The sequence below is a fragment of the Pelmatolapia mariae genome, linkage group LG12 (genome assembly GCF_036321145.2).
Source record: "Pelmatolapia mariae isolate MD_Pm_ZW linkage group LG12, Pm_UMD_F_2, whole genome shotgun sequence".
Taxonomy (NCBI): Eukaryota; Metazoa; Chordata; class Actinopteri; order Cichliformes; family Cichlidae; genus Pelmatolapia; species Pelmatolapia mariae.
This window is the reverse complement of record NC_086237.1, coordinates 30,582,715-30,606,906: the sequence shown is the minus strand read 5'-3', so window position 1 is coordinate 30,606,906 and position 24,192 is coordinate 30,582,715. Positions and strand designations below refer to the sequence as shown.

Below are 24,192 nucleotides of genomic sequence, written 5' to 3'. Positions count from 1 at the left end.
TGCGGCTGCATGACACCATCAACCTTGAGGTCCGCTCTACTAGACGGGACCTCAGGAAGGGCTAGTTCCAACACCCGGCATGCTCTAATCAAGAGCTAAAGGGATCCATCTCGCCCGACACTATGCCTGGGGACCAGCAGGGGGCAGCCCAGGGACAGATGGGCAACACCGGAGGAGAGGATGGAAGCTTCTTCAACATCCGCATCTGATAGTCAACCTCCACTGGCCCAGGCCTCACAGAGGCGGAGCCATGGGAGGGATGCTGTGGGAGGGGCCAGCAGTGAATCAGCAACAGGTGTGGGAGGGGACCCAGCCCATGGCCTGCCTATCTGGTGTCACAGCAGTGGCAACCATTGTCCCCATAGTAGCCTGCTTTCTTTGTTTTTGGAGGCATAAGATGGCGGAGGGGCGGGCCATTTAAATGCTTCCAGAAAACCAAGCACGGTCTCCCTAGTTCGTGCTGGCAACAAAGCAGTACATGCAAGTGTCAGCTTCTCTAGCCAGCACAGCATGCTCTGGGCTGCTATTATGTAGTTATTTATTTCCCTTTTCACTCAGGCACAGCAACACTGCTCGTGCCTGAGTGAAAAGGCAAAAATGGCATACACAGACATGTTTGGGACGTGTGGGCTGCCATACTTCTGCTACCAAGCAAGGGGACGGGGACACACGCTACCAGGAAGTGCTAACAGGTAGCCGGCACTAGTCACAACCTGAATTCCCCTTTCACTGTTTATTTGCTTCTGCGTCACAGTGCTGACAGGTTAAAGCGTGTGCTTGGAACTCTGACACCTTTCCACAATGTAGCCGAGTTACGAGCGGAGCCCTGCTGGCTGTGTTAACCTGCGAGCTGCGGGCGATTACAGGCTGGGATGCTACTCGCTGGCCGGCTAACGGTTAGCTGGCACGAACTGTAGCCAAGTTCCCCCGTCCAACGTTCATTCCCCACAGTGTTAAGCAGGCCGACAGCGAACACTTGGAATGCTGAAGCTGTATCCCCTCTGTGTTTACATACATCGCAGCCGAGCTGCACAGTACCCAGGCGACAGCATATGCTTGAATGCTGAAGCCGTGTCCCTGCGATGTTTGCTCACTGTAGCCGAGCAACTCGCTAGCCGGCAGCTGCACAGCGTGGTTCGACCGGCGCATAAATTTTTCGAGGCAATAAGGCGGGGAAGGGAGACCAACCAAGGGGAAAGCTAAGGGATACCAGGGCATACCAGGGGAATACCAGGGGAGAGGCAGCGCCCATGGAGGCTGCCGAAACAGGCTCCTGACGGACGCACATACATACAGCACTCTCGAAGGAAGTCACTCACACGCACAACACAAGTGGAGATCAAACAATCACCGGTGTCACGTCTGCACAGCTGTTTTATACGTGAGCTGTGGGGCGTGGCCGGGCGTGCCGGAGTGTCTTCAAGAAGTATCCACACGCCACGACCAAGGCGGGTTGTACCCCCTACATATGGAATATGTAACGGTGTGGAGAGATAGTCTTGATATACTAGAGAACCACTCGTAGTCATGAATGCCATAACATCTCCTCCACCATGTTCGACAGTAGTGATAGGATTTCCGGCTCTTTTTAGAGAACCGCTCTTTCGGCGCCAAAGGGGAGTGCTCGCCCGGGGCGCCAAACAGGCTAGGACCGCCACTACCTACCTCCTTCAGAGAAAGCTTGATGCCTGTCACATATTGAGTGATTTAAAATCAACTGTGAGGAAAACTGTGGTAAAACTACAAAAATTGCATCTTTGTCCAAAGCATTACGGAGTTTGAAAACCTTAAAGTAAGCTTTGTCCATCCTTATCAACCAGCCACATACCAGCACTTTGAGGTTTTTTTTACTAGCTATATGGAAATGTTTTTGTATTATTATTAGGTTGCCTTGAGTTTTAAGTTTAGTTTAGGTTATTCTGTTTTCTTAGTTATGAGTCTGTTTCTATTCTCTTTATTATACAGTCTGTCTTGTTCTCAGGGTTTTACTTTCTGTATGTTGGTGTTTAAGTCTCCCTTGTGGGTGCGTTGTGTGGAGTCTGCGTGCATTAGTCTGTCATGTTTCGTGTTCCCTATATTATCTTGCTTGTGTCATGTCTGTCTCCTGTTAGGGTTCCTGTTTTATTTTGAAGAGGTCTTGTGTTCTGCGTTCATTATTTTAGTTTAACTTTCTCCCGTGGTGTCATCATGTTAATTTGTGTCATCTGTTTCCCCATGTGTTTCCCTTCCTCTCATCACCTCTTGTGTATTTAGTCTGTGTTTTCATTCGTTCCTCGTCACGTCATGTCAGCTTCTTCTAATTTTCATAATTCTGTTCAGGTCATGTTCATGTTTTCATGTTTTTTTGCCTCATAGTCCCTTACATGTACCTGTTCCAGTGTAGATTTTAGTTTAGTTGTTGCCCTGCTAGTCTTTTGCTTTATTTTGTATGCTTGAGTCTCAGCCCCAAATAAAGGCTTGCTTTTTCTGAAAGTTTATTCCGTCTCCATCTGCTCAAGGCAAGATGGCTGCTAGGGTGCAGACACACAGCTTGGCAGGTCCTGTGCTTTTGCCAAAAAACCCACCTAAAAAACCATCTAAAAACCCCTGGATCTTGACATCAACTTGTCTTTTTGTTTTTATACATTTTTATCTTCTGTGGAGTTCGACATGTCCAAGAAAGCTGGATAATTATACCACTTTCCCAGCCAAATGGAGTCAACATCTTTTGTTCACAAGATTCTTGGATTTTGGTCATGCTAGACCACCCCCAGGTAAACACGAACAATCAAATATACCACAACTGTCGCTGGAGATTCTGAAACTTGTTCTGATGCTACTTTTGGCTGGTGATATAGAACTAAATCCTGGACCTAATTCAAACATCAGTGATTTGGACTGGCTACAACTAATTAGCCTAGTTAGCCTATGGGCACAGCTATCTCTGCATTGCTTTCCACCTCAACTAACTGTGCTCCAACCACCGTCCCAGTTAGTAAGGCTACACCTGCAGCTAATAGTGTTTACCCCCCTGTTGTCCGGGCCTCCACTTCTGCTGTTTGGGTTACCACCTCAGCTGCTCGGGCCTCCGCCTCAATTGCCTGGGTTTCTGCCTCAGCTGCCTGGGCCTCCATTTCAGCTGCCTGGGCCTCCACCTCAGCTGCCTGGGCCTACACCTCAGCTGCCTGGGCCTACACCTCAGCTGCCTGGGCCTCCATTTCAGCTGCCTAAGCCTACACCTCAGCTGCCTGGGCCTCCACCTCTGCTGCCTAAGCCTACACCTCAGCTGCCTGGGCCTCCATTTCAGCTGCCTGGGCCTCCATTTCAGCTGCCTGGGCCTACATGTCAGCTAGCTGGGCTTCCACCTCAGCTGCTCGGATTTCCACCTCGGCTGCCTGTGTCTCCACCTCAGCTGCCTTGGCCCCCAACACAGCTGCCTGGGCCCCCATCTCGGCTGCCTGGGCCCCCACCTGCTGTACCCAAACTACAGTCTCCGGTAAAGGGTTTTTCATCATTAAATGCTCATAGCATTGTCAACAAAAGGACAAGAAATCCTGCTATTAAAAGTTATAGAGGAACAAAGATCTGCAAGACATTTAATCAGGCTAAAGTAATCTGGGACACTAAAAATAAACCAAAGGGGCTTCTATGTGGACACATTAACATTCGCAGTATGTTACCAAAGCATGAGCAACTGGAACATATTCTAAGCAATTCCAATATTTCTATTTTGGGTATCTCTGAATCTTGGCTCACAAGTTCTTCTCCTGAGTCTGCGGTTGTCTTTCCAGAGTACACAGTATTCAGAAGGGATAGAATTGGAACAAGAGGAGGAGGAATACTTGTGTATGTAAAAAAACACCTGGATTGCTCTTTACTTAGTTCACCAATAGATGTCGAAATAGAACATATTTCTGTTAAAATCACTCTTTCCCCAGAAATGTCATTTACGTTGATCTGTTTATATCGCCCTCCTTCCGCAAAGAATATTTTTTATGAACAACTACAGATATTACTTAAATATCATACTATAAATAATAAGTCTAATGAAATAATTGTAATGGGAGATTTTAATGTCAACTGGGACTGTGAAAAGGACAGAAAAACACTCAAGGACAAAATGGAGACTTTGAACTTTACTCAACACATTGAACAACCCACAAGAATAACGAGACACTCTAAAACTAAAATAGACCTGGTTTTCAGTAATAAGCCCGAGCGAATTATTAAATCCTATAATTTTATCACTGGTATTTCAGATCACAATTTCATATTATTTTCTAGAAAACTTATAAAATCACGGGTTAAGAATCACTTTCAAAGTTCATCTAATAGGAGATCCTTTTATGAATTTATACCAAGAAGTCAGCGACAAAATGTAGCAGAAGCATTAGCATCAGTTAACTGGGAGCCTTTATTGTGTAGTGATGATCCACAATTTTGCAGCAGTCATTTCACTGACATTGTCAAGGATGTTATATCAACATACTCCATTAGAGGTCGACAAAAAATAAAGACAACATCTAATTTGCCCTGGTTAAACAAAGAGTGCAAGAATCTAATGAAAACAAGAGATCAGTTACTAAAACAGTTCCTGAAAACAGGTCTAACTCTGGATAGACAGAGATTTACTTCAATGCGGAACAAAGTAACAAGAAATTTGAGACAGGCCAAAGCAAATTTTTTTTATAAATATAATTGAAAGAGCCAAAGGTAATGGTAAAATTATCTGGCAACACTTAAATAAATTACTTGGCCGTCATTCAAAGAAAAGTAAAAATACAATTGAACTTTATGTAAATAACTCTATTGTTAGAGAGCCTCTATCTATTGCCAGTAGCTTAAACACTTTCTTTATTTCATCTGTTAAGGAGATCAGTCAGAGCTTTGACTCAGTCGTATGCTCTGATAATGTGAATGATGTTGGTCAAAATTTGTTCACCATCACTCATATTTCAGACACTGAAGTTGCTAAACTAATTACAGGTTTAAAACAATCAAAAGCACTTCATGTATATGGTATTAACACAAATTTCCTAAAGGAACATATGGATTTGCTTGTACGTCCAACCACTCATGTTTTGAATATGTCTTTCGAACACTCCATTGTTCCAACAGATTGGAAAATTGCTGCAGTTACACCAATTTTCAAAGCAGGTGTGAAGACTGACATGTCTAATTATCGCCCCATAAGCATACTCCCGGTCGTATCTAAAATAGCTGAGAAGTGGGTGGTTAAACTCCTCACTGCTCACCTAGAAAACACCCAACCCTCATTACATCCATTGCAGTTTGGGTTTCGGGCACATCACTCCACAGATACTGCCCTGTGTATGTTAGTGGAGAACTTGAAGAGCTTGCTGGACAAGAGTCCCTGTGTTGGAGCTGTATTTTTAGATCTGAAGAAGGCTTTCGACTCTGTAAACCATCAGATATTGTTGTCCAGATTGACTCAGTTTAATATCTCCAGTCAGGCTCTTCAGTGGTTTGCCTCATATCTCTCAGACAGGAAACAGTGTGTGGTGTTGGATGGGGTTAAATCTCCATATTTAGACTGTGATACAGGGGTTCCTCAAGGATCTGTTCTTGGGCCCTTATTGTTCTCTCTTTTTATCAATAACTTACCTGAAGTCTGTCCAAATATATTTGCTCAGATGTATGCGGATGATGCAGTTATATATACGCAAGCAAATAGTGTCCAGCAGGTGGCAAAAGATCTTACAGCTGCTTTAGCATTAATGCATAGCTGGCTGGAGGACTCATGCCTAATGTTGAACACCTCAAAAACTGTCTGCATGTATTTTTCAAAACGCCCCTTAAACTTGAAGCAGTCAAACATATTCCTGGATGGAGTAGAGCTTGATCTAGTACCAGAATTTAAATATCTTGGGGTCATTCTAGACCCAACATTATCCTTCAAGAGTCACATAAATAAAGTGTCCCAGGTACTTAAATTTAATAATCGAAATTTTAATCATATACGTAATAATTTAAATATGAATGTTGCAAAAACTTATTTTTACTCAATGATCATCTCTCATATGGACTATTGTTTGACGTCCTGGTCACTTGCTTGTCCAACAACACTTAAAACTATTGAAAACATTTATAAAAGAAGTTTAAAACTACTTGACAAAAAACCGACTTCCCACCACCACTGTCATGTGTTAAAAAAACATAAATTACTGAACTTCAATAACTTAATGAAACTTAAAAGAGTCTGTTTAATATATAAAGTCTTACACTCCCTTGCTCCACCACCACTAAAGCAGTTCATTAGGCATAAAGAAAGCTCAGACAGGACCACTCGAGCTACAATCCGAGGAGACTTGTTTATACCTCACAGACGGACAGCATTTGGGCAGAACGTCCTCTCTGTCAAGGGTGGCCATCTGTGGAACAGTCTTCCTCAACCCATTAGAGAATGCTCGACTTTCAATTTGTTTAAGGCAAAGCTTAAAAACTGGTTATGGACAAATCAAGTGTGTGATCATGTATGAGTTGTATAGTTTTATTGTTTTATTTGGGAACAGAATGGTGTGTATGTGTAAGTTTGGTGATGGAGTTTTTATTATGAATGAATGATGAATTTTTATGAATTATTATGTCTATTTTTTATGTTTAAGGACAACAGATGGAAATTAGCCTTTGGCTATAATCTGGCATGTTTACATTCATGTAATTTGTTTTTACATTTATGTTCATTAGCATGCACTGTCCTAAATAAATAAATAAATAAACTCCTCACCTGTGTCCGCACTTGGGTACTCCTCACACACTCTGCTCCCGCAGAATGTGACACATAAATTATATGAAATGCTCATATTTTTTCTGTCCTGTTTTGTTTAATTTACAGCTGATAACAAATCTGTTTTTGATTTATTGATACAAAATGCAGAACACAAGTAATCAAACAATTCAGCGATCAAAGCATTATTCTGATTTTATTGAATATGTATCCAACAGTACAAAAACTGATATCTTTTACATTGTTAAAAATTGTTAATTCTTCCTGGATTCTAGATTTGGCTAACAACGTAAAACATCATTAAGATGTAGTTGTTCCAGAGCTTCAGAAGAAGACTGTGATTAGGGCTGAAGACACCAGCAGGAGAATAGCACTGGGACCGGTTGGTATAGCACTGTTGCACAAGTTCCCTTCACAGCAGCTCATAGGACTGACACATGAGGCACTGTTTATGCAGTTCTTAGTGACGGTACCTGTAAGACATGATGGGAAAACCTCAGTTTTATTAATGCTATGCTCATAAAATGTATGATTTACATCTTTAAACACTTCTTAATACACTACAGAATTACTTACCGCTTTCAGTAAGGGTGAAACATCGGTCCATACCAGTAGGACAAGTTTTGATCTTAGTGCAGGAGTGAGGGTCAGAAAGCAAACATTCGTAGCATTGTAATCCACATGCTGGAGAGAAAGACAACTGTCATTCATGGATGAAAATTTCTAAATACAAAGAATCATTCATTAGACTGCAGATGTCTTAATGACATCCAGAAAAGCTTTTTTTTTTTTTTTTTCATTCAGAAAAAAGGCTTCTTATAAAGTTTGTGGTACCACAGCTCAGAGAATGCACTAGAAAATGTACCAAAAGAAAAAAAAGGAAAGAAAAGGCAAAGGACCAGGACTTTTTATTAATAAAATAATAAAACAATAACAACCCAGATTAGATAAAATAATACCCTGCAGATCTACAGAGTATATGCAGGTAAATAGCTTTCTTGGTAAAGATTAAATTTCAAGTTCAACAAAAAGCAAAACGAAACCGTTATTGCACTGTGCAAGCAACAGAAATGAATGTGTTTCAGAGCACAGCGCTGTGTGTGCCGTGTTCTATGTGAAAGGGCTTTAGGGAACTGCCATTTCTGTTACAAAATACAGTTAGAAAGGCAATTTTTTAATAGTTTTGTATCTGTACATGATTAGAATTCATATTAAATCAAATTGTTAATATTACAAAAGTTAAGTTAAGTCGCCCATTGTTTAAGAGTTATTCGATTTTTTTCCCATCACAGAGTGATGTGGTTCAGATGTGCTTTTCATGGTCATTTGAATCTCTCTTCAGTTTCATGTCTCTTACAGTTTTGCTTAAAAATAGAAGAGCTGAAAGGACCAGTGAATATCTGGTAAAGAAGAAAACAAGTGAATTATAAGCTGCTCTTACCTGTGGACACACTCAAAAACAGGATCAGAGCTCCAAGAAGTTTCATGGTAAGAAGTAAGAAAGAAGTACACGATTTGTGAGGAGGACTGGGAATTAAATAGCCTTTGTTTAGCTCTTCAGTTTCAATTCCTCAAAAAGTGAGTAGGGTGGTACCGAACACCCCGGCCTTCTGAGAAGGTGAAGAAATGTTTCACCACTCAACCAGAGTCCAGGGACACAGAAGAACATAATAACAAGAAGGCACTGAATCAGAATCAGAATCAGAAAGGGTTTTATTGCCAAATGTTGAGCAGGTTTACAACATTAGGAAATTGCTGTGGTACTTAGTGCAAACATACTGTTATATAACGCTTAAATAGACATAAAAATAAGAATTAAAAGTGCTAAGTAGATAGATATATACATGAGTGCAGGTGGTGATCAGTGCCAAACATGGAATGACGCAGTGAACACAGTGTAGGGTCATGTGTTAGTGGTGGGAACAGTCATATGGTTATTGTTCATGAGTCCAACAGCAGAGGGGAAGAAACTGTTCTTATGGCGAGAGGTTTTGGTGCGAATGGACCGGAGCCTCCTGCCTGAGGGGAGCAGGTCAAACAGACTGTGTCCAGGGTGAGAAGGGTCAGCTGTGATCCGAGCTGCACGCCCCAGTGTCCTGGAGGTGTACAGGTCCTGCAGAAATGGGAGTCTGCAGCCAATCACCTTCTCAGCAGAGCGCACAACACGCTGCAGTCTCTGTTTGTCCCTGATAGTGGCTCCAGCGTACCACACGGTGATGGAGGAGGTGAGGATGGACTCGATGATTGCGGTGTAGAATTGCATCATCGTCTGTGTTGGCAGGTTGAATTTCTTCAGCTGCCTCAGGAAGTACATCCTCTGCTGGGCTTTCTTAATGACGGAGGTGATGGTGGGCTCCCACTTCAGGTCCTGGGTGATGGTGGTACCCAGGAAGCGGAATGAGTCCACAGAGGTGATGAAGGTGTCAGTCAGGATGATGGGGGGGGAGTGGGGCTGTGTGCTTCCTGAAGTCCACAATAATCTCCACTGTCTTCTGGGCATTCAGCACCAGGTTGTTGTGGCTGCACCAGGACACCAGACGTTCAACCTCCCTCCTGTAGGCAGACTCATCCCCGTCCGAGATGAGTCCAATAACGGTGGTGTCATCTGCAAACTTGATTAGCTTGACAGACTGGTAGGTGGAGGTGCAGCAGTTGGTGTACAGGGAGAAGAGCAGAGGAGAAAGAACACAGCCCTGAGGGGAGTCGGTGCTGATGGTCCGGGAGTCCGAGACATTCTTTCCCAGCCTCACATGCTGCTTCCTGTCCGTCAGGAAGTCAGTGATCCACCGGCAGATGGGATCAGGCACATTCATCTGGGAAAGCTTGCCTTGAAAAACTCTTAATTTAAAAAAAATATTCCTGGATCTTAATTTTCTGTTAAGAACAAAGTAAAACATGATTAAGATGTAGTTGTTCCAGAGCTTCAGAGGAAGACGGTGATTATGGCTGAAGACACCAGCAGAAACATAACACTGGGACCAGTTGGTATAGCACTGTTGCACAAGTTCCCTTCACAGCAGCTCATAGGACTGACACATAAGTCAGGGAATTGGCAGCCCTTAGTGACGGTACCTGTAAGACATGATGGGAAAACCTCAGTTTAATTAATGCTATGATCATAAAATGCTCATAAAATGTATGATTTACAGCTTTAAACACTTCTTAATACACTGCAGAACAACTTACCGCTTATAGTAAGGCTGAAACATCGATCCATGTTTCAGGACAAGTTTGGATCTTAGTTCAGGAGTGAGGGTCAGAGAGTGCACATTCATAGCATCGTAATCCACATATTGCAGAGAAAGAAAGACAGCTGTCATTCATGGATGAAGATTCTCCAAATGCAAAGCATCATTGATTAGACTGCAGATGTCTTAGTGAGATCAAGAAAAGCTTTTTTTTTTCATTCAGAAAAAAGGCTTCTTATAAAGTTTGTGGTACCACAGCTCAGAGAATGCACTGGGAAATTAAAAAAAAGAGAGAGAAAGAAAATAGAAAATGCAAAGGCTCAGGAGTTTTATTAATAAAAAAAGAGCGCAGCGCTGGGCGTGCTGCGTCACATGTAAAAGGGCCTTCAGGATCTGCCGTTTCTATTACAAAATACAGTGAGCACCCTAATTTGATTTATAAAGGCATTTTTAAAATAGTTTTGCATCTGTACATGACTATAGTGTATTTTAAATCAAATTGTTAATAGTGAAAAAGTTACATAGTCACCCATTTAAAAAAAATGTATTCTTTCTTTTTTTCCATCACAGAAGAATTGTGGTTCAGATGTGCTGTTCAAGGTGATCTGAACCTCTCCAGTTTCATGTCTCTTACAGATTTGTTTAAAAATAGAAGAGCTGAAAGGACCAGTGATTATCTGATTATCTGGTAAAGAACAAGACAAACCAATGATAAGCTGCTCTTACCTGTGGACAAACTCAAAACCAGGATCAGAGCTCCAAGAAGTTTCAAGGTGAGAAGTAAGAAAGAAGTACCCGATGTGCGAGGAGGACAGGTTAAACAAACTTTGTTCAGCTCTTCAGTTTCAGTTTCTCAGAAAGTGAGTAGGATGGTACTGAAGCCCCTGCCCTCTTGAGAAGTTCAGGTCACTTTGAGTGGACTCAATGTTACTCTCATTTATGTGCACTTCTGCACTTGCGCAAAATGTTCTTAGCACTTGTGCAATATGGTCACAAAAGAAGCCAATGCTACCAAATAATCACTGTTGCTAAGATACACAGGAATGATACTGCAAAATGCAGCAATCATAAACTTGATTAAGAACAGCCCACTAGTACTGGGTTGGGCCCCACTTGCCTGAATCTGATTGCAGCACTGCACACTTAAGAATTCATCCTGCTACTTCTATCAGCAGTCACACCATGAATAAAAAATAGTGACCCTGATCCATTGTTAGCCATAAAAGCTGTAACATTTCCTCCACCTCGACTTTGACAATGATAGTCCTACTTCTTTCAGAAAAAAGCTGGATGCCTGCACTTCAGTCACATATTGACTGATTTAAAATCAACTGTGATGAAAACTCTGGTAAAGCTACAAACATTACATCTTTGTCCAAAGCATTATCGAGTTTAAAAACCTTAAAGTGAACTTTGTCCATTCTTATCAACCAACCACATAATTTATATGAAATGCTTATATTTGCTCTGTTCTGCTGTTTTTTTTAATTTACAGCTCATTCTAAAAGTCTTTTTATTTAATAATACAAAATGCACAACACAAGTAGTTAAACAATTCAGCAATCAAATATGTATATAGTTGTATATAGTTGTATATAGCACTTGTATTCTATTTTTATCTTATTGCATATTTTATTCTATTTTATTCTACTGTATACAGTATTTTATTTTATTCTATTCTGTACAGTTGTATACTGTATTTATTCTTATTTTATTTTATTCTAATTTTTGCTTCATAACTTTTGCACTGTCCACTTCCTGCTGTGACAAAACAAATTTCCCACGTGTGGGACTAATAAAGGTTATCTTATCTTATCTTATCTTATCTTATCTTATGGAGGACCACAAGAGCCACGCGCATCGAAATAAAAATTTCTATGCTTAAATAATGAATTGTAGAATAAATTCTGCATTTGTAAATTCATTTTTGAATTCCAATTTAATAAACTGCATTTCAAAATCCTTTTTCCAATTGCACTTTAATAAACTGCATTTCAAAATCCTTTATCCAATTGCAATTTAATAAACTGCATTTCAAAATCCCTTTTCCAATTGCACTTTAATAAACTGCATTTCAAAATCCTTTTTCCATTTGCACTTTAAAAAACTGCATTTCAAAATCCTTTTTTCAATTGCACTTTAATAAACTGCATGTCAAAATCCTTTTTCCAATTGCAATTTAATAAACTGCATTTCAAAATCCTTTTTCCAATAGAGATTGAAAATGTGACGTCATTGAGGGGTAAAACCGCAAAGCATTGTGGGTATCCGTGGCAAGAGGTACTAGCGCAAGCAGGCTTTCAATTGAAATCAGTTACACAGCGATAAAAAGAAACAAAAAATGGCAAGAAGCTGTTGTATTATTAACTGCACAAGCCGGGCGAACGACAGCTGCGTGAAGCCGACGGGTAAAGCGATTGGTTTTTATCAGATTCCGGCGTGGAAGAGAAATTGTCCAAGCCATGTCTCCGAAGTCACGAAGAGGCGACGGATGGCCTGGACAGTAAATATTCAGCTTTGAATAAATAGTGAATTGTCCTGACAGAATATTGCGTTTCGCTTCTGTTATTACCACGGTACATTGACAAAAACATATACTTTTATTCACAGGATAAAACAGTTTTTTGTATCACTAATTGCCCAGTACGGTTACAGCATACAATATTATTGTCACTGCTACATTTCTGTAATGCGTACCAGAAAATATTTCCACTACTAATTAATTCCCGTTGAGCTCAAAGTTCCTATTAATAAACGGTTAACGATTGTGTATTTATGACGCTGATTTATGAGACTGGTAAACTTACCTTTGTTCGTACGATGGTCTTTCGTTCTACACAGTGCATTTCAAGGTCCTGTACCCATCCGTCGGTAAACTGTACCTGGGCTTGCTGCAGTGACCTGAAGTTACTAAAAACTTCATGAGTGTATGCACTCACTCCAAGAACCGTATAATTATAAATCTGAGCGTGGTGAAAGTTGAGCAGCACGCTGACGTCTTTTGTCCACTCTGTGTGCTCGTAAGGGTCTAACCCCTTCACTCCTTTGATTTTTTCCTCATATCTTTTCTTTGCCTTTTCGTCGAGTCTGTCTTTGTACGGTCCGGCATTGTTCTCCTTCGTTTTGTACATTCCTTTTTTGGGGAGCAAAGAAAAAGCAAGAAGGCATTGAAACCGGCAAATGAACGTTTTGCGGTGCTGCAAATGCGTGCATTTGATGCGGTACTTGGATTGTTTTGCCACCAGTTCCCGGCATGCAATGCGCGAAAGTCACGTGGTCTGTCAATCTCTATCGAAGATGGACAAGAAAAGCTCAAAGCCATCAGGTGCTTAGTTTAGAAAAAAGAGAAAAGAAGAGGAGGAGAAGCAAGCAAAAGATACCGGGAAGCAGATGTGTCATTGGATAATGGGAGGTCATGTATCCTGAAACAATCAGTATCATATTCAAAATACTTTATTAATCCCTAAGGAAATTATGTGGGTTACAGTTGCTCCAAGAAGAAATTGTAAAAATAGTAACGGACTAAGCTCCAAACAATACATTATTTTACAGATTTTACACATTTAAGAAATAGCACTAATATATACAGATCACACAGTTCTAAATATGAAGGATTAACAGAGGTGATTATAAATAAATATCAAGAAAATTGACAAGAACATTCCAGAGTAGAAAAGAGCGCGTGTAAAAAGGGTGTAACTATTGCAGTGCTTACAGTGTATTAGATGGAGTTGTACAGGGAGATGGCCACAGGCAGGAATGATTTCCTGTGTCGGTCAGTGGTGCTTTTTGGTAATCTCAGTCTCTCACTGAACGTGCTCCTGTGACTAGCCAGCATGTCATGTCATGTCATGGAGTGGGTGGGAGGTATTATTCAACATTGTCTTTATCTTGGACAACACCTGCCCCTCAGACACCACCCTAACAGAGTCCAGCTCCATCCCCACAACATTACTGGCCTTGTGGATCAGTTTATTTAGTCTGTTGGCATCTGTGACCTTCAACCTGCTGCTCCAGCATGCAACAGCATAGAGGATAGCACTGACCACAACAGAGATACAACAAGATAACATCAATTAGTAGGGATAGTGAACTGTCACTTGGCTATGATATTAAAAAGTAGACACTGATGTAGCTTACTGAATCTTTTGGACTGTGTTCAGCACAATATTAATTAGTCATTGTCAGTAGTTGATTTGTCCTATTCTCAATGTATGACGAAGTAGAATGGCTGTTTGGTAGACGTTTGCATACTATGCATACTCTCTCTCTCTCTCTCTCTCTCTCTCTCTCTCTCAATTCATATATGTATGTGTCTGTGTATATGTTTCTCTGGTGAAATGTGAAATTCAGTATGGTTCTGACAACAGTTTTATGTTAATGTGTGTCTCTAATAAAACCTCTGTAACTTTGCTCTGCTTCACTTCAGCAGCATCAGGTAATGTTCATATGTTGATTAATGGTTTTCTTTCGTTTTTGATCTACTGCAGAATATTTTTATAAAATCCCAGGCCAGGAATATCACCTTCACGTTTTTCTGTTTTATCCTCAGTTACTTTGACACAAGGGCATCTGCTGTGATGCTTACACCTTTGATAAAGTCTCACAAGTGTCAGCTTTCTTTTTATGGATATAAAAATATAGATATGTACTGCTAAGTGATCAGAATTATAATATTTCTGACAGTCTGAGGCAAAATTTCCCCGATTCAAATCGAATCAAATCGTGGATCGAATCGATTGGGACCTTGTGAATCGGAATTGAATCGATTCTAGAAATCAGTGACGATACCCAGCCCTACTAGGTACTTGCTCAGAAGTTTAGTTTTCTTTTTATCGCTGTATAAGGAAGTTTTCTTCCTACGCAGTGTGCAGCGGACGCTATTGTTTTTGTCACTTTTTACGGAATCGAACTCAAAGTAAGGTCAATGCTTCCACGCTTTAAACGCTGCACGGTCATACTCTCTCCCACTCTTGATATATTATCCATTGTTGATCTGCACAGGTCTGTTACCACAAACGTTGCATGCGCTTACATCATTCACAAACAAAATCACGGTTTAGTAACGCAGTGTGCTTACCGGAAAGTAACAATAATCAAATTACTTTTTTTTGCACTAGTAATCACTCACTTTACTCGTTACTTACTGCTGTGAGAAAGTATTAGAGCAGGTGGCATGTTTCAGTTTCCCTTTGATGTGCAGAGATAAGGAGTATGTTGTAAAGAAGAATAGAAAAGCAGGAAACCACAGAGGAACAGTTGGGAAATGTATACCTTTCTATGTGAGCGTTGGGGGTGTGTCCTTGAATGTGCTTGATAAGGAAACAACATGTACTCTTTTTTGACTTGTTTTGCTGACTGTAGTGAGCACGAGGGTGGGCTCACCTGTAGCCCCCATGTCTAATCATGTAATCTAAAGGTTGCAAGATGCTTGTGTGACTACTAGATTACTATAGGGGCAGTCCCTTAAGAGAGCGTCCAGAGCCTTTATAATGAACAGACTGGGGAATTGCTCCTCAGATCCGCTTGGTGCTTGCTGTGGCTGCATGTAGTGTGATCTCACAATGTGCATTGGTAATAAAGCTTTGATGAAAGGATACTTCAGCCTCATCTGACTCTTCTTTTCCAGCTGTGATATCAAAGGATTGGTGAGGTCAAGAATTGAACCTCAACACTGCCCATCTCTGGTTGTAACTGCGCTGACTTATAGTGTGGGTGTTTAAGACTTTCATTGTCAGACTTTAAGATTTAATTGTAATTATTGTATTTAACATAAAAGCACATCAGGATAGCATTTAGCTGAGGGGATAGAGAGGCATTTTTGGACAGACCTGGACTTGCAAGGCCTGCCCTTATCAGCAAAGCTGGCTCACTAATGCTCATTGGAGCCACGCCAGCTTAAGACTCCTTTGAATGGTTTCCTAGATAGCTGATTTGACTTGTTGTTGCAGAAAAACAGCTTGAGAATGCTAAAGGACAGAACTGAAAGAACATGATTAAATGAAACCGAAGTCAATATAGGGCAGAGACTGCAGACATTCTTTTAGAGAAATCTGCAAAAGTTTAAAATCCTTATTTTAGAGGTGAAATGTGACAAATGTAGATGCATTGACTGCCCACATAAGTACCCTGAGACATTCTAAAGTTTCAGCCTGGTGGAGAGACCTTCCTCTATAAAGACAGTGCACATATTCCACATGTAATACTTCAAAATTAACTGATGTAAAATCAACTGTGAGGGAAACTCTGGTAAAACTACAAAAATTGCATCTTTGTCCAAAACATTATGGAGTTTGAAAACCTTAAAGTGAGCTTTGTCCATCGTTCTCAACCAGATGACCAAATTATATGAAATGCTCATATTTTCTTCTGTCCTGTTTTGTTTGTTTAATTTACAGCTGATAATACTGAGATAACAAATCTGTTTTTGATTTAATGATACAAAATGCAGAACACAAGTTTCATGGTGAGAAGTAAGAAAGAAGAACACAATGTGTGAGGAGGACAGAAAGTCAAATAGACTTTGTTTAGATCTTCAGTTTCAATTTCTCAGAAAGTGAGTAGGATGGTACTGAAAACCCCGCCCTCTCGAGAAGGTGAATTCACTTTGTGTGTTAACGCAACATTACTCTCATTTATGTGCACATCTAGGCTTTCACTTGCACATCCCAAAGGTCGGTTACTCTATTGAACTATGATCTGGTGACCAGTTTGAGAAGATTTAAACTTTGTGAGATTGTGCGTCATCAGAACACAGTACACTGTGGTCCTAAAGGAATGGACATGGTCAGCAACAACAATCAGCTAGGCTGCTTTAACTTACAAGGGCTAAATGTTTAATTCCCCATCGGTCTTATGTGCACATGTAGGCTTGCACTTGCACAACATGTTCTCCAAAAGAAATTAATGCTACCAAATGATCACTGCTGTTAAGATACACAGGATGGATTTGCAGTACTGCAAAAGGCAGCAATCATAAAGTTCATTAAGAATAGCTTACTAGTACTCGGTTGGACCTCATTTTACCACCAGAAATGGCTTAATTCTATGATGGCATCAATTCAACAAAGTGCTTGAAACATTCCTCAGAGTTTGTGATCCATGTTGACACGATGGCCTCACACAGCTGTTGTACATCCATGAGACAAATGCCCCATTCCACCACATCCCAAAGGTCGGTTACTCTATTGAACTACGATCTGGTGACCAGTTTGAGAAGATTTGAACTTTGTGAGATTGTGCGTCATCAGAACACAGTACACTGTGGTCCTAAAGGAATGGACATGGTCAGCAACAACAATCAGCTAGGCTGCTTTAACTTACAAGGGCTAAATGTTTAATTCCCCATCGGTCTGTCAGGAAAGGTGACCTCATGAAAAGAAAGGTTTCATTATGATAAAATGTGCTAATTCTATTTGTATTTGATCATCATAATAAAAGAATCATTATGAAAACAACAAGAACCCCAAAAATGGACAAAATCAAACTGCAAAAATGTGATAAATGTATATATAATTATGAAAATAAGAAAAATTGAACTCAAGTTATTGTTCTTTTGATTTTACGCAGAAAATGTTATTTAAAACTGTGAATAAATTAACTGGACAGTAGTGTACTGTTGGCTGTTTGATGCTGAAATCTTTTTAAGTGTTTTCAGTGTGATACAACACAACTGTGACCACTAATATCTTTGATGAACAAATGCTTGGCACAATGTGAAGGTAGGTGATCTTTAAACATATATGTTCTTCTTTTATTTGAAAAGCTCGGTGACACCCAAAGAAGTACTGTATGTGTACATGCAGTATACATGTACACATACAGTAGGAACTGTTTTTTACAAAAACAGTATTAAAAACATTATGTTTGAAAACCTTAAACTGAGCTTTGTCCATCCTCATCAACCAGCCACATGAATTATATGAAATGCTCATATTTTCTTCTATTCTGTTTTGTTTGTTGAATTTACAGCTGATAATACTAGGATAACAAATCTGTTTTTGGTTTAATGATACAAAATGCAGAACACAAGTAATGAAACAATTCAGCGATCAAAGCATTATTCTGATTTTATTGAAAATATTTCCAACAGTACAGTAACTGATATCTTTTACATTGTTAAAAAATTGTTAGTTATTCCTGGATTATAGATTTTGGTTAAGAACAAAGTAAAACATGATTAAGATGAGTTGTTCCAGAGCTTCAGAGGAAGACGGTGATTATGGCTGAAGACACCAGCAGAAACATAACACTGGGACCAGTTGGTATAGCACTGTTGCACAAGTTCCCTTCACAGCAGCTCATAGGACTGACACATAAGTCAGGGAATTGGCAGCCCTTAGTGACGGTACCTGTAAGACATGATGGGAAAACCTCAGTTTCAGTAACGGCAGTAATAAACGACTGCAGGATTTCTGCAATATCTACGCTCATAAAATGTATGATTTACAGCTTTAAACACTTCTTAATACACTGCAGAACAACTTACCGCTTGTAGTGAGGCTGAAACATCGATCCATACCGGTAGGACATGTTAAGACATTAGTGCAGGAGTGAGGGTCAGAGAATGCACATACGTAGCATTTTAATCCACATGCTGCAGAGAAACAAAGAAAGCTGTCGTTTATGGATGAAGATTCTCCAAATACAAAGCATCATTGATTAGACTGCAGATGTCTTAATGGCATCCAGAAAAGCTTTTTTTTCATTCAGAGAAAAGGCTTCTTTTAAAGTTTGTGGTACCACAGCTCAGAGAATGCACTGGGAAATTAAAAAAAAAAAAAAAAAAAGGCAAAGGACCAGGAGTTTTATTAATACAATTCAAATCAACAAGAACCCAGATTAGATAAAATAATACCCTGCAGATAGAGTATATGCAGGTAAATAGCTCTCTCTGTAAAGATTACATTTCAAGTTCAACAAAAAGCAAAACGAAACCTTATTGCGCAGTGCAAGCAATAGAAATGAATGTATTTCAGAGCACAGCGCTGCGCTGTGGGAAAAGCCCTTCAGGATCTGCCATTTCTATTACAAAATACAGTGCGCTCCATAATTTGTTTTTTGAAGGCAATTTTTAAAATGGTTTCACATCTGTACATGACTATAGTGCATTTTAAATCAAATTGTTAGTGGTAAAAATCTTACATATTCACCTATTTTTTTAAGTGTTATGCTTTATTTCCATCACAGAAGAATTGGGGTTCAGATGTGCTTTTCAAGGTGATCTGAACCTCTCTTCAGCTTCATGTCTCTTACAATTTGGTTTAAAAATAGAAGAGCTGAAAGGACCAGTGATTTTCTGATTATGTGGTAAAGGACAAATGAATCATAAGCTGCTCTTACCTGCAGACAAACTCAAAACCAGGATCAGAGCTCCAAGAAGTTTCATGGTGAGAAGTAAGAAAGAAGAACACAATGTGTGAGGAGGACAGAAAGTGAAATAGGTTTTGTTTAGCCCTTCAGTTTCAATTTCTCAGAAAGTGAGTAGAATGGTACTGAACACCCCGCCCTCTTGAGAATGTGAATTCAGGAAAGGTGACCTCATGAAAAGAAAGGTTTCATTATGATAAAATGTGCTATTTGTATTTGAGCATAATAATAAAATAATCATTATGAAAAAAACAAGAACCTCAAAAATGGACAAGATCAAACTGCAAAAATATGATAAATTTATATATAATTATGAAAATAAGAAAATTTGAACTCAAGTTATTGTTCTTTTGATTTTACGCAGAAAATGTTATTTAAAACTGTGAATAAATTAACTGGACAGTAGTGTACTGTTGGCTGTTTGATGCTGAAATCTTTTTAAGTGTTTTCAGTGTGATACAACACAACTGTGGCCGCTAAAGGGAAAGTTTCCTGTATATATCTATGATCAACCCGTTCTCACTCCCAAATCGTAACATTTTACGCTAGGTGACAAATCGTCAACATATTACGTTTTCGGGCACCCAAGGCGTTCCTACGTCACGACATCGGAAAACTGCGGACACATGAGAACCGTTTGGACTCAATCTACACATCTTCGCTTTTTCCCTTAAAATCGCTTTAGAAAACACTATTTCACCTCATTAAAGTGCTGGTTAAGGTTAGGAATAAGGTTATGGTTAGGTTTAGCGATAAGGTTAGGTTTAGGCTTAGGTATACGGTTATGGTTAGGTTTAGGCATAAGGTTATGGTTAGGTTTAGGGATAAGGTTAGGTTTAGGCGTAGGGATACGGTTATGGTTAAGGTTAGGAATAAGGTTATGGTTAGGCATAAGGTTATGGTTAAGGTTAGGCATAAGGTTATGGTTAGGCTTAGTGATAAGGTTAAGTTTAGGGCTGCAGTACAGGGCTGGAAACCGCCGCGTACCATAACAACGTGGAAGGTCACCTTTCGCGTTCCTCAGGAACGCCGCAGGACGTGACAAAACGTCGGGATGTTACGCCTCGGGAGTGAGAACAAATGCTTGGCACAATGTGAAAGTAGGTGATCTTTAAACATGGAGCTTTTTTTTTTTTTTTTTTAAAAAAGCTCGGTGACACCCAAAGAAGTACTTTGTGTATATGAAATATACATGTACACATACAGTAGGAAGTGGTGGTTTTTTTTGTTTTTTTTTTACAAAAGCAGTATTAACTGTTTGGAAAGTATAAAGTCGCCTTTTCAAAGGCTTAAATTAATTGGACGAACTAGCAGAATTTTTAATACTTGAAATAACTTGAGTTGTAACTGCGCTGACTTATTGCCAGCATGGATGTTTAAGACTTTTATTGTCAGACTAAGATTTAATTGCATTTATAACACAAAAGCACATCAGTATAGCATTCAGCTGAGGGGGTAGAGAGGCATTTTGGACAGGTCTGGACTTGCAAGGCCTGCCCTTATCAGCTAAGCTGGCTCACTAACACTGACATGGAGCCATCCCCGTTAAAGACTCCTTTGAATAGTTTCTAGGAAACTAGGAGTCCCCAACCTTTTTTGCGCCACGGACGGACATATGTCTGGCAATATTTTCACGGACCGGCCTTTAAAGTGTTGCGGATAAATACAACAAAATAAAACCAGTACAGGTACCAAAAAAAGGAAGATTTATTCATAACACACGGGAAAAGACCCAGGGAAACCAAGTTAACGATAAAAACGATTACAAAAATAACCATAAAAACCCCGAAAACCATAAATTTCACACCCGAGCCTCAACTCTCGCGGTCCATGGTCTGGGGGTTGGGGACCGCTGTCCTAGATAGCTGATTTGATGTTTTGCGTTGTTGCAGAGAAAAATCACCTGAGGGCGCTAAAGGACAGAAATGAGAAGAACATGATTAAATGAAACCCAAGACAGTATAGTGGAGAGACTGCAGACAGTCTTTTAGAGAAATCTGCAAGAGTTTAAAGTCCTTATTGTAGAGGTGAAATGTGACAAATGTAGATGCACTGACTGCCCACATAAGTACCCTGAGACATTCTAAAGTTTCAGCCTGGTGGAGAGACCTTCCTCTATAAAGACAGTGCACATATTCCACATGTAATACTTCAAAATTAACTGATGTAAAATCAACTGTGAGGGAAACTCTGGTAAAACTACAAAAATTGCATCTTTGTCCAAAACATTATGGAGTTTGAAAACCTTAAAGTGAGCTTTGTCCATCGTTCTCAACCAGATGACCAAATTATATGAAATGCTCATATTTTCTTCTGTCCTGTTTTGTTTGGTGAATTTACAGCTGATAACGCTAGGATAACAAATCTGTTTTTGGTTTAATGAGACAAAATGCAGAACACAAGTTTCATGGTGAGAAGTAAGAAAGAAGAACACAATGTGTGAGGAGGACAGAAAGTCAAATAGGCTTTGTTTAGATCTGTCACGAGACCGAGTGGTCTGTACTGAACAGGACTCAGGTGCAGAAACCCAGAGCAGAGACAGCAGATGATGTAACAATAATTTATTAGGCTTAAGTGCAAGAAACGTAGCATGTACAAAAAAAAAAACAAGACGTGGAGTTTGACGCGGCGTGGCCTGGGAAACGTGGCTAGGGCGAGGGAACGGGGCCTGAGATGCAGAGTGGAGCTGAGCAGGGAACAGTCACACTGAAGAGAGAAGACAGTGGAGTTAGGGAGGTAGTGGAGGTAGCTCTGAAGTGGTAAGTTGTAAGAGTAGCAATTCTTACTTGCAGTTGGGGACATAGAGTGTTGAGAGGGGGGTGATGAGAATCCAGGGGAGCTGAGTGGCGTGACAAGGCTGACCTGAGATCCGGGGTCTTCAGTGTGATGGCAGGAGGGCAGGCAGGTGAGGCACAGAGTGATTTTCAAAATGTTTGCTTGGTATTAGTGATGTGACGTTCTGTATCGAGGCTTCGAAGCATGTGTCGAGTAATGGAGGGGGCGTTTCCGCGAAGCGCGTATCGAGGCTTGCTTCATTTATGGGAGGAGCTGAAAATGATGACGTCCGAAGCCTCGCTGCCCGGCTGTACCACGTGACTGGTTCATGAAGCGGTTCGAACTTTGCCGCGAGCTATGACAGCGATATAAACCCCTTAGACTTCATTCAAAATGTGGGTGTTTGATGGAGAGTTGCGGTTAGTGAGAGTTTGGAGACAGTTTGGAGAAAGTTTGGAGACAGTTTGGAGGTTTATGAGAGTGAGGAGAGAAATTCAGGAGAGAATGGAGCCAGCTAAGAAGAGGAGGATGTCCTCCACTGTGTGGGAATATTTTGATTTTATTCCTCCCAACAAGGTATGTAGATTTCTACAGAAGATGTATTTTCATAATACGGATGGTGCAATACAATTTATGTTAAGCTGTCTTTACTTTTCTACAAGGTGAAGTGTTTGCTATGTGCCAGGGAGCTGGGATATAACAACACCTCATCCATGCTCAGGCACTACAGAGCTTTGCATGAGAATAAGGGGAACACCCATTGTGGAGCAAGACCAGGTGAGCCATCAAATGCCATGATAATATAGCATGCTGTAATGTTACTAAATGATATAACAATATTATACAACTGTAATAAGTTACGTGTGTGATATTTATATTTGTGCTTTGTTTTTATAGTCTTTCCTCAGGAGAACAATCTCAAATAGATGAAGACCTGGTTAGCATGGTGATTGAGGACTCCCAGCCATTTAGCATTGTGGAGGACAAAGGATTTAAAAGATCTGTTAAATCATTAAATCCTAGCTATGTTCTCCCCACTAAAAAGGTCATAAAAGCAGTGAAAATGTAGTTTCTACAGAATAAAATGTGAACAGGCAGGACTGTCCATACCTCAACGTTACAAAAGCACAACCACTGTCCACACCCCAACCACACCTCACCTCACAGTAAATGATCATTTCCATTTTAAGCATTTCCAAATAATCATTTTCCATACTGCCAGTATAAATATACACAGTATACTGCCATAACTACAATATAGATGTTTTACACACTCCTTTTATTGCTGACATTTACAGGCTGTGTGCAAAATGCCACACTCTTCAAATTCATGCCAACTAATATTTTTACGTCCACTAGATGTCCTACTAGAGCAAATGAAGCTTCACGAAGCTTTGCGCTGGGGTGAACCAATTGGATGAAAAGCTTCAGTGCTTCATGAAGCTTCATCTGCCCATCACTACTTGGTATCCTGAGTCCAGAGGTAGAGTGTAAGCCAAAGTGAATCCAGCAACTGCAGCACAAGAAAGTCTTGTTAGTAAGATAAATCACAGCGAGAACCTGAAGCATAAGGCCTGTTACCAACATGGGTTGATGACAAACTGGCAGTGAATGAACATCAACGTGTGGCTTAAATCCCTCTGGCTTTATTGCCTGCAATAGGCTCCAGGTGTGCAGGAGCTGGAGGAGTTGGCCCTGCCCAGGGGCGGATCCCAGGTAAGTTCAGGAGCCTTATGGAAATTCCAGCCACCCACCGCAGACCATGACAAGATCTTCAGTTTCAATTTCTCAGAAAGTGAATAGGATGTTACTGAACACCCCGCTCTCTTGAGAAGGTGAATTCACTTTGTGTGGACGCAACATTACTCTCATTTATGTGCACATCTACGCTTGCACTTGCACAACATGTTCTCCAAAAGAAATTAATGCTACCAAATGATCACTGCTGTTAAGATACACAGGATGGATTTGCAGTACTGCAAAAGGCAGCAATCGTAAACTTCATTAAGAATAGCTTACTAGTACTCAGTTGGACCTCTTTTTAAGTGTTTTCAGTGACACAACAGAACTGTGGCCGCTAAAGGGAAAGTTTCCTGTAAATATCTTTGATGAACAAATGCTTGGCACAATGTG

The 24,192-nt window shown here is 40.3% G+C and overlaps 1 protein-coding gene across 1 annotated transcript; it reads right to left on the bottom strand.

Moving 5' to 3' along the window:
- Positions 1-18,060: 18,060 nt before the first annotated feature.
- LOC134639483 (lymphocyte antigen 6S-like) lies at positions 18,061-19,314 on the bottom strand. Its single transcript, XM_063490693.1, has 3 exons — positions 19,258-19,314; positions 18,404-18,511; positions 18,061-18,266 (listed from the first exon to the last, which is right to left on the bottom strand). Exons 1-3 carry the CDS (start codon positions 19,301-19,303, stop codon positions 18,118-18,120), a joined length of 303 nt encoding a protein of 100 aa, XP_063346763.1. The 5' UTR covers positions 19,304-19,314; the 3' UTR covers positions 18,061-18,117.
- Positions 19,315-24,192: the final 4,878 nt, after the last annotated feature.

Excerpts from the sequence above, each read along its gene's own strand:
- LOC134639483 (XM_063490693.1), bottom strand. The coding sequence starts at position 19,303 with ATGAAACTTCTTGGAGCTCTGATCCTGGTTTTGAGTTTGTCTGCAG. Across the intron at positions 18,512-19,257 it reads GGTTTTGAGTTTGTCTGCAG|CATGTGGATTAAAATGCTAC; the intron begins GTAAGAGCAGCT and ends GTTTCTCTGCAG. Across the intron at positions 18,267-18,403 it reads TTTCAGCCTCACTACAAGCG|GTACCGTCACTAAGGGCTGC; the intron begins GTAAGTTGTTCT and ends CATGTCTTACAG.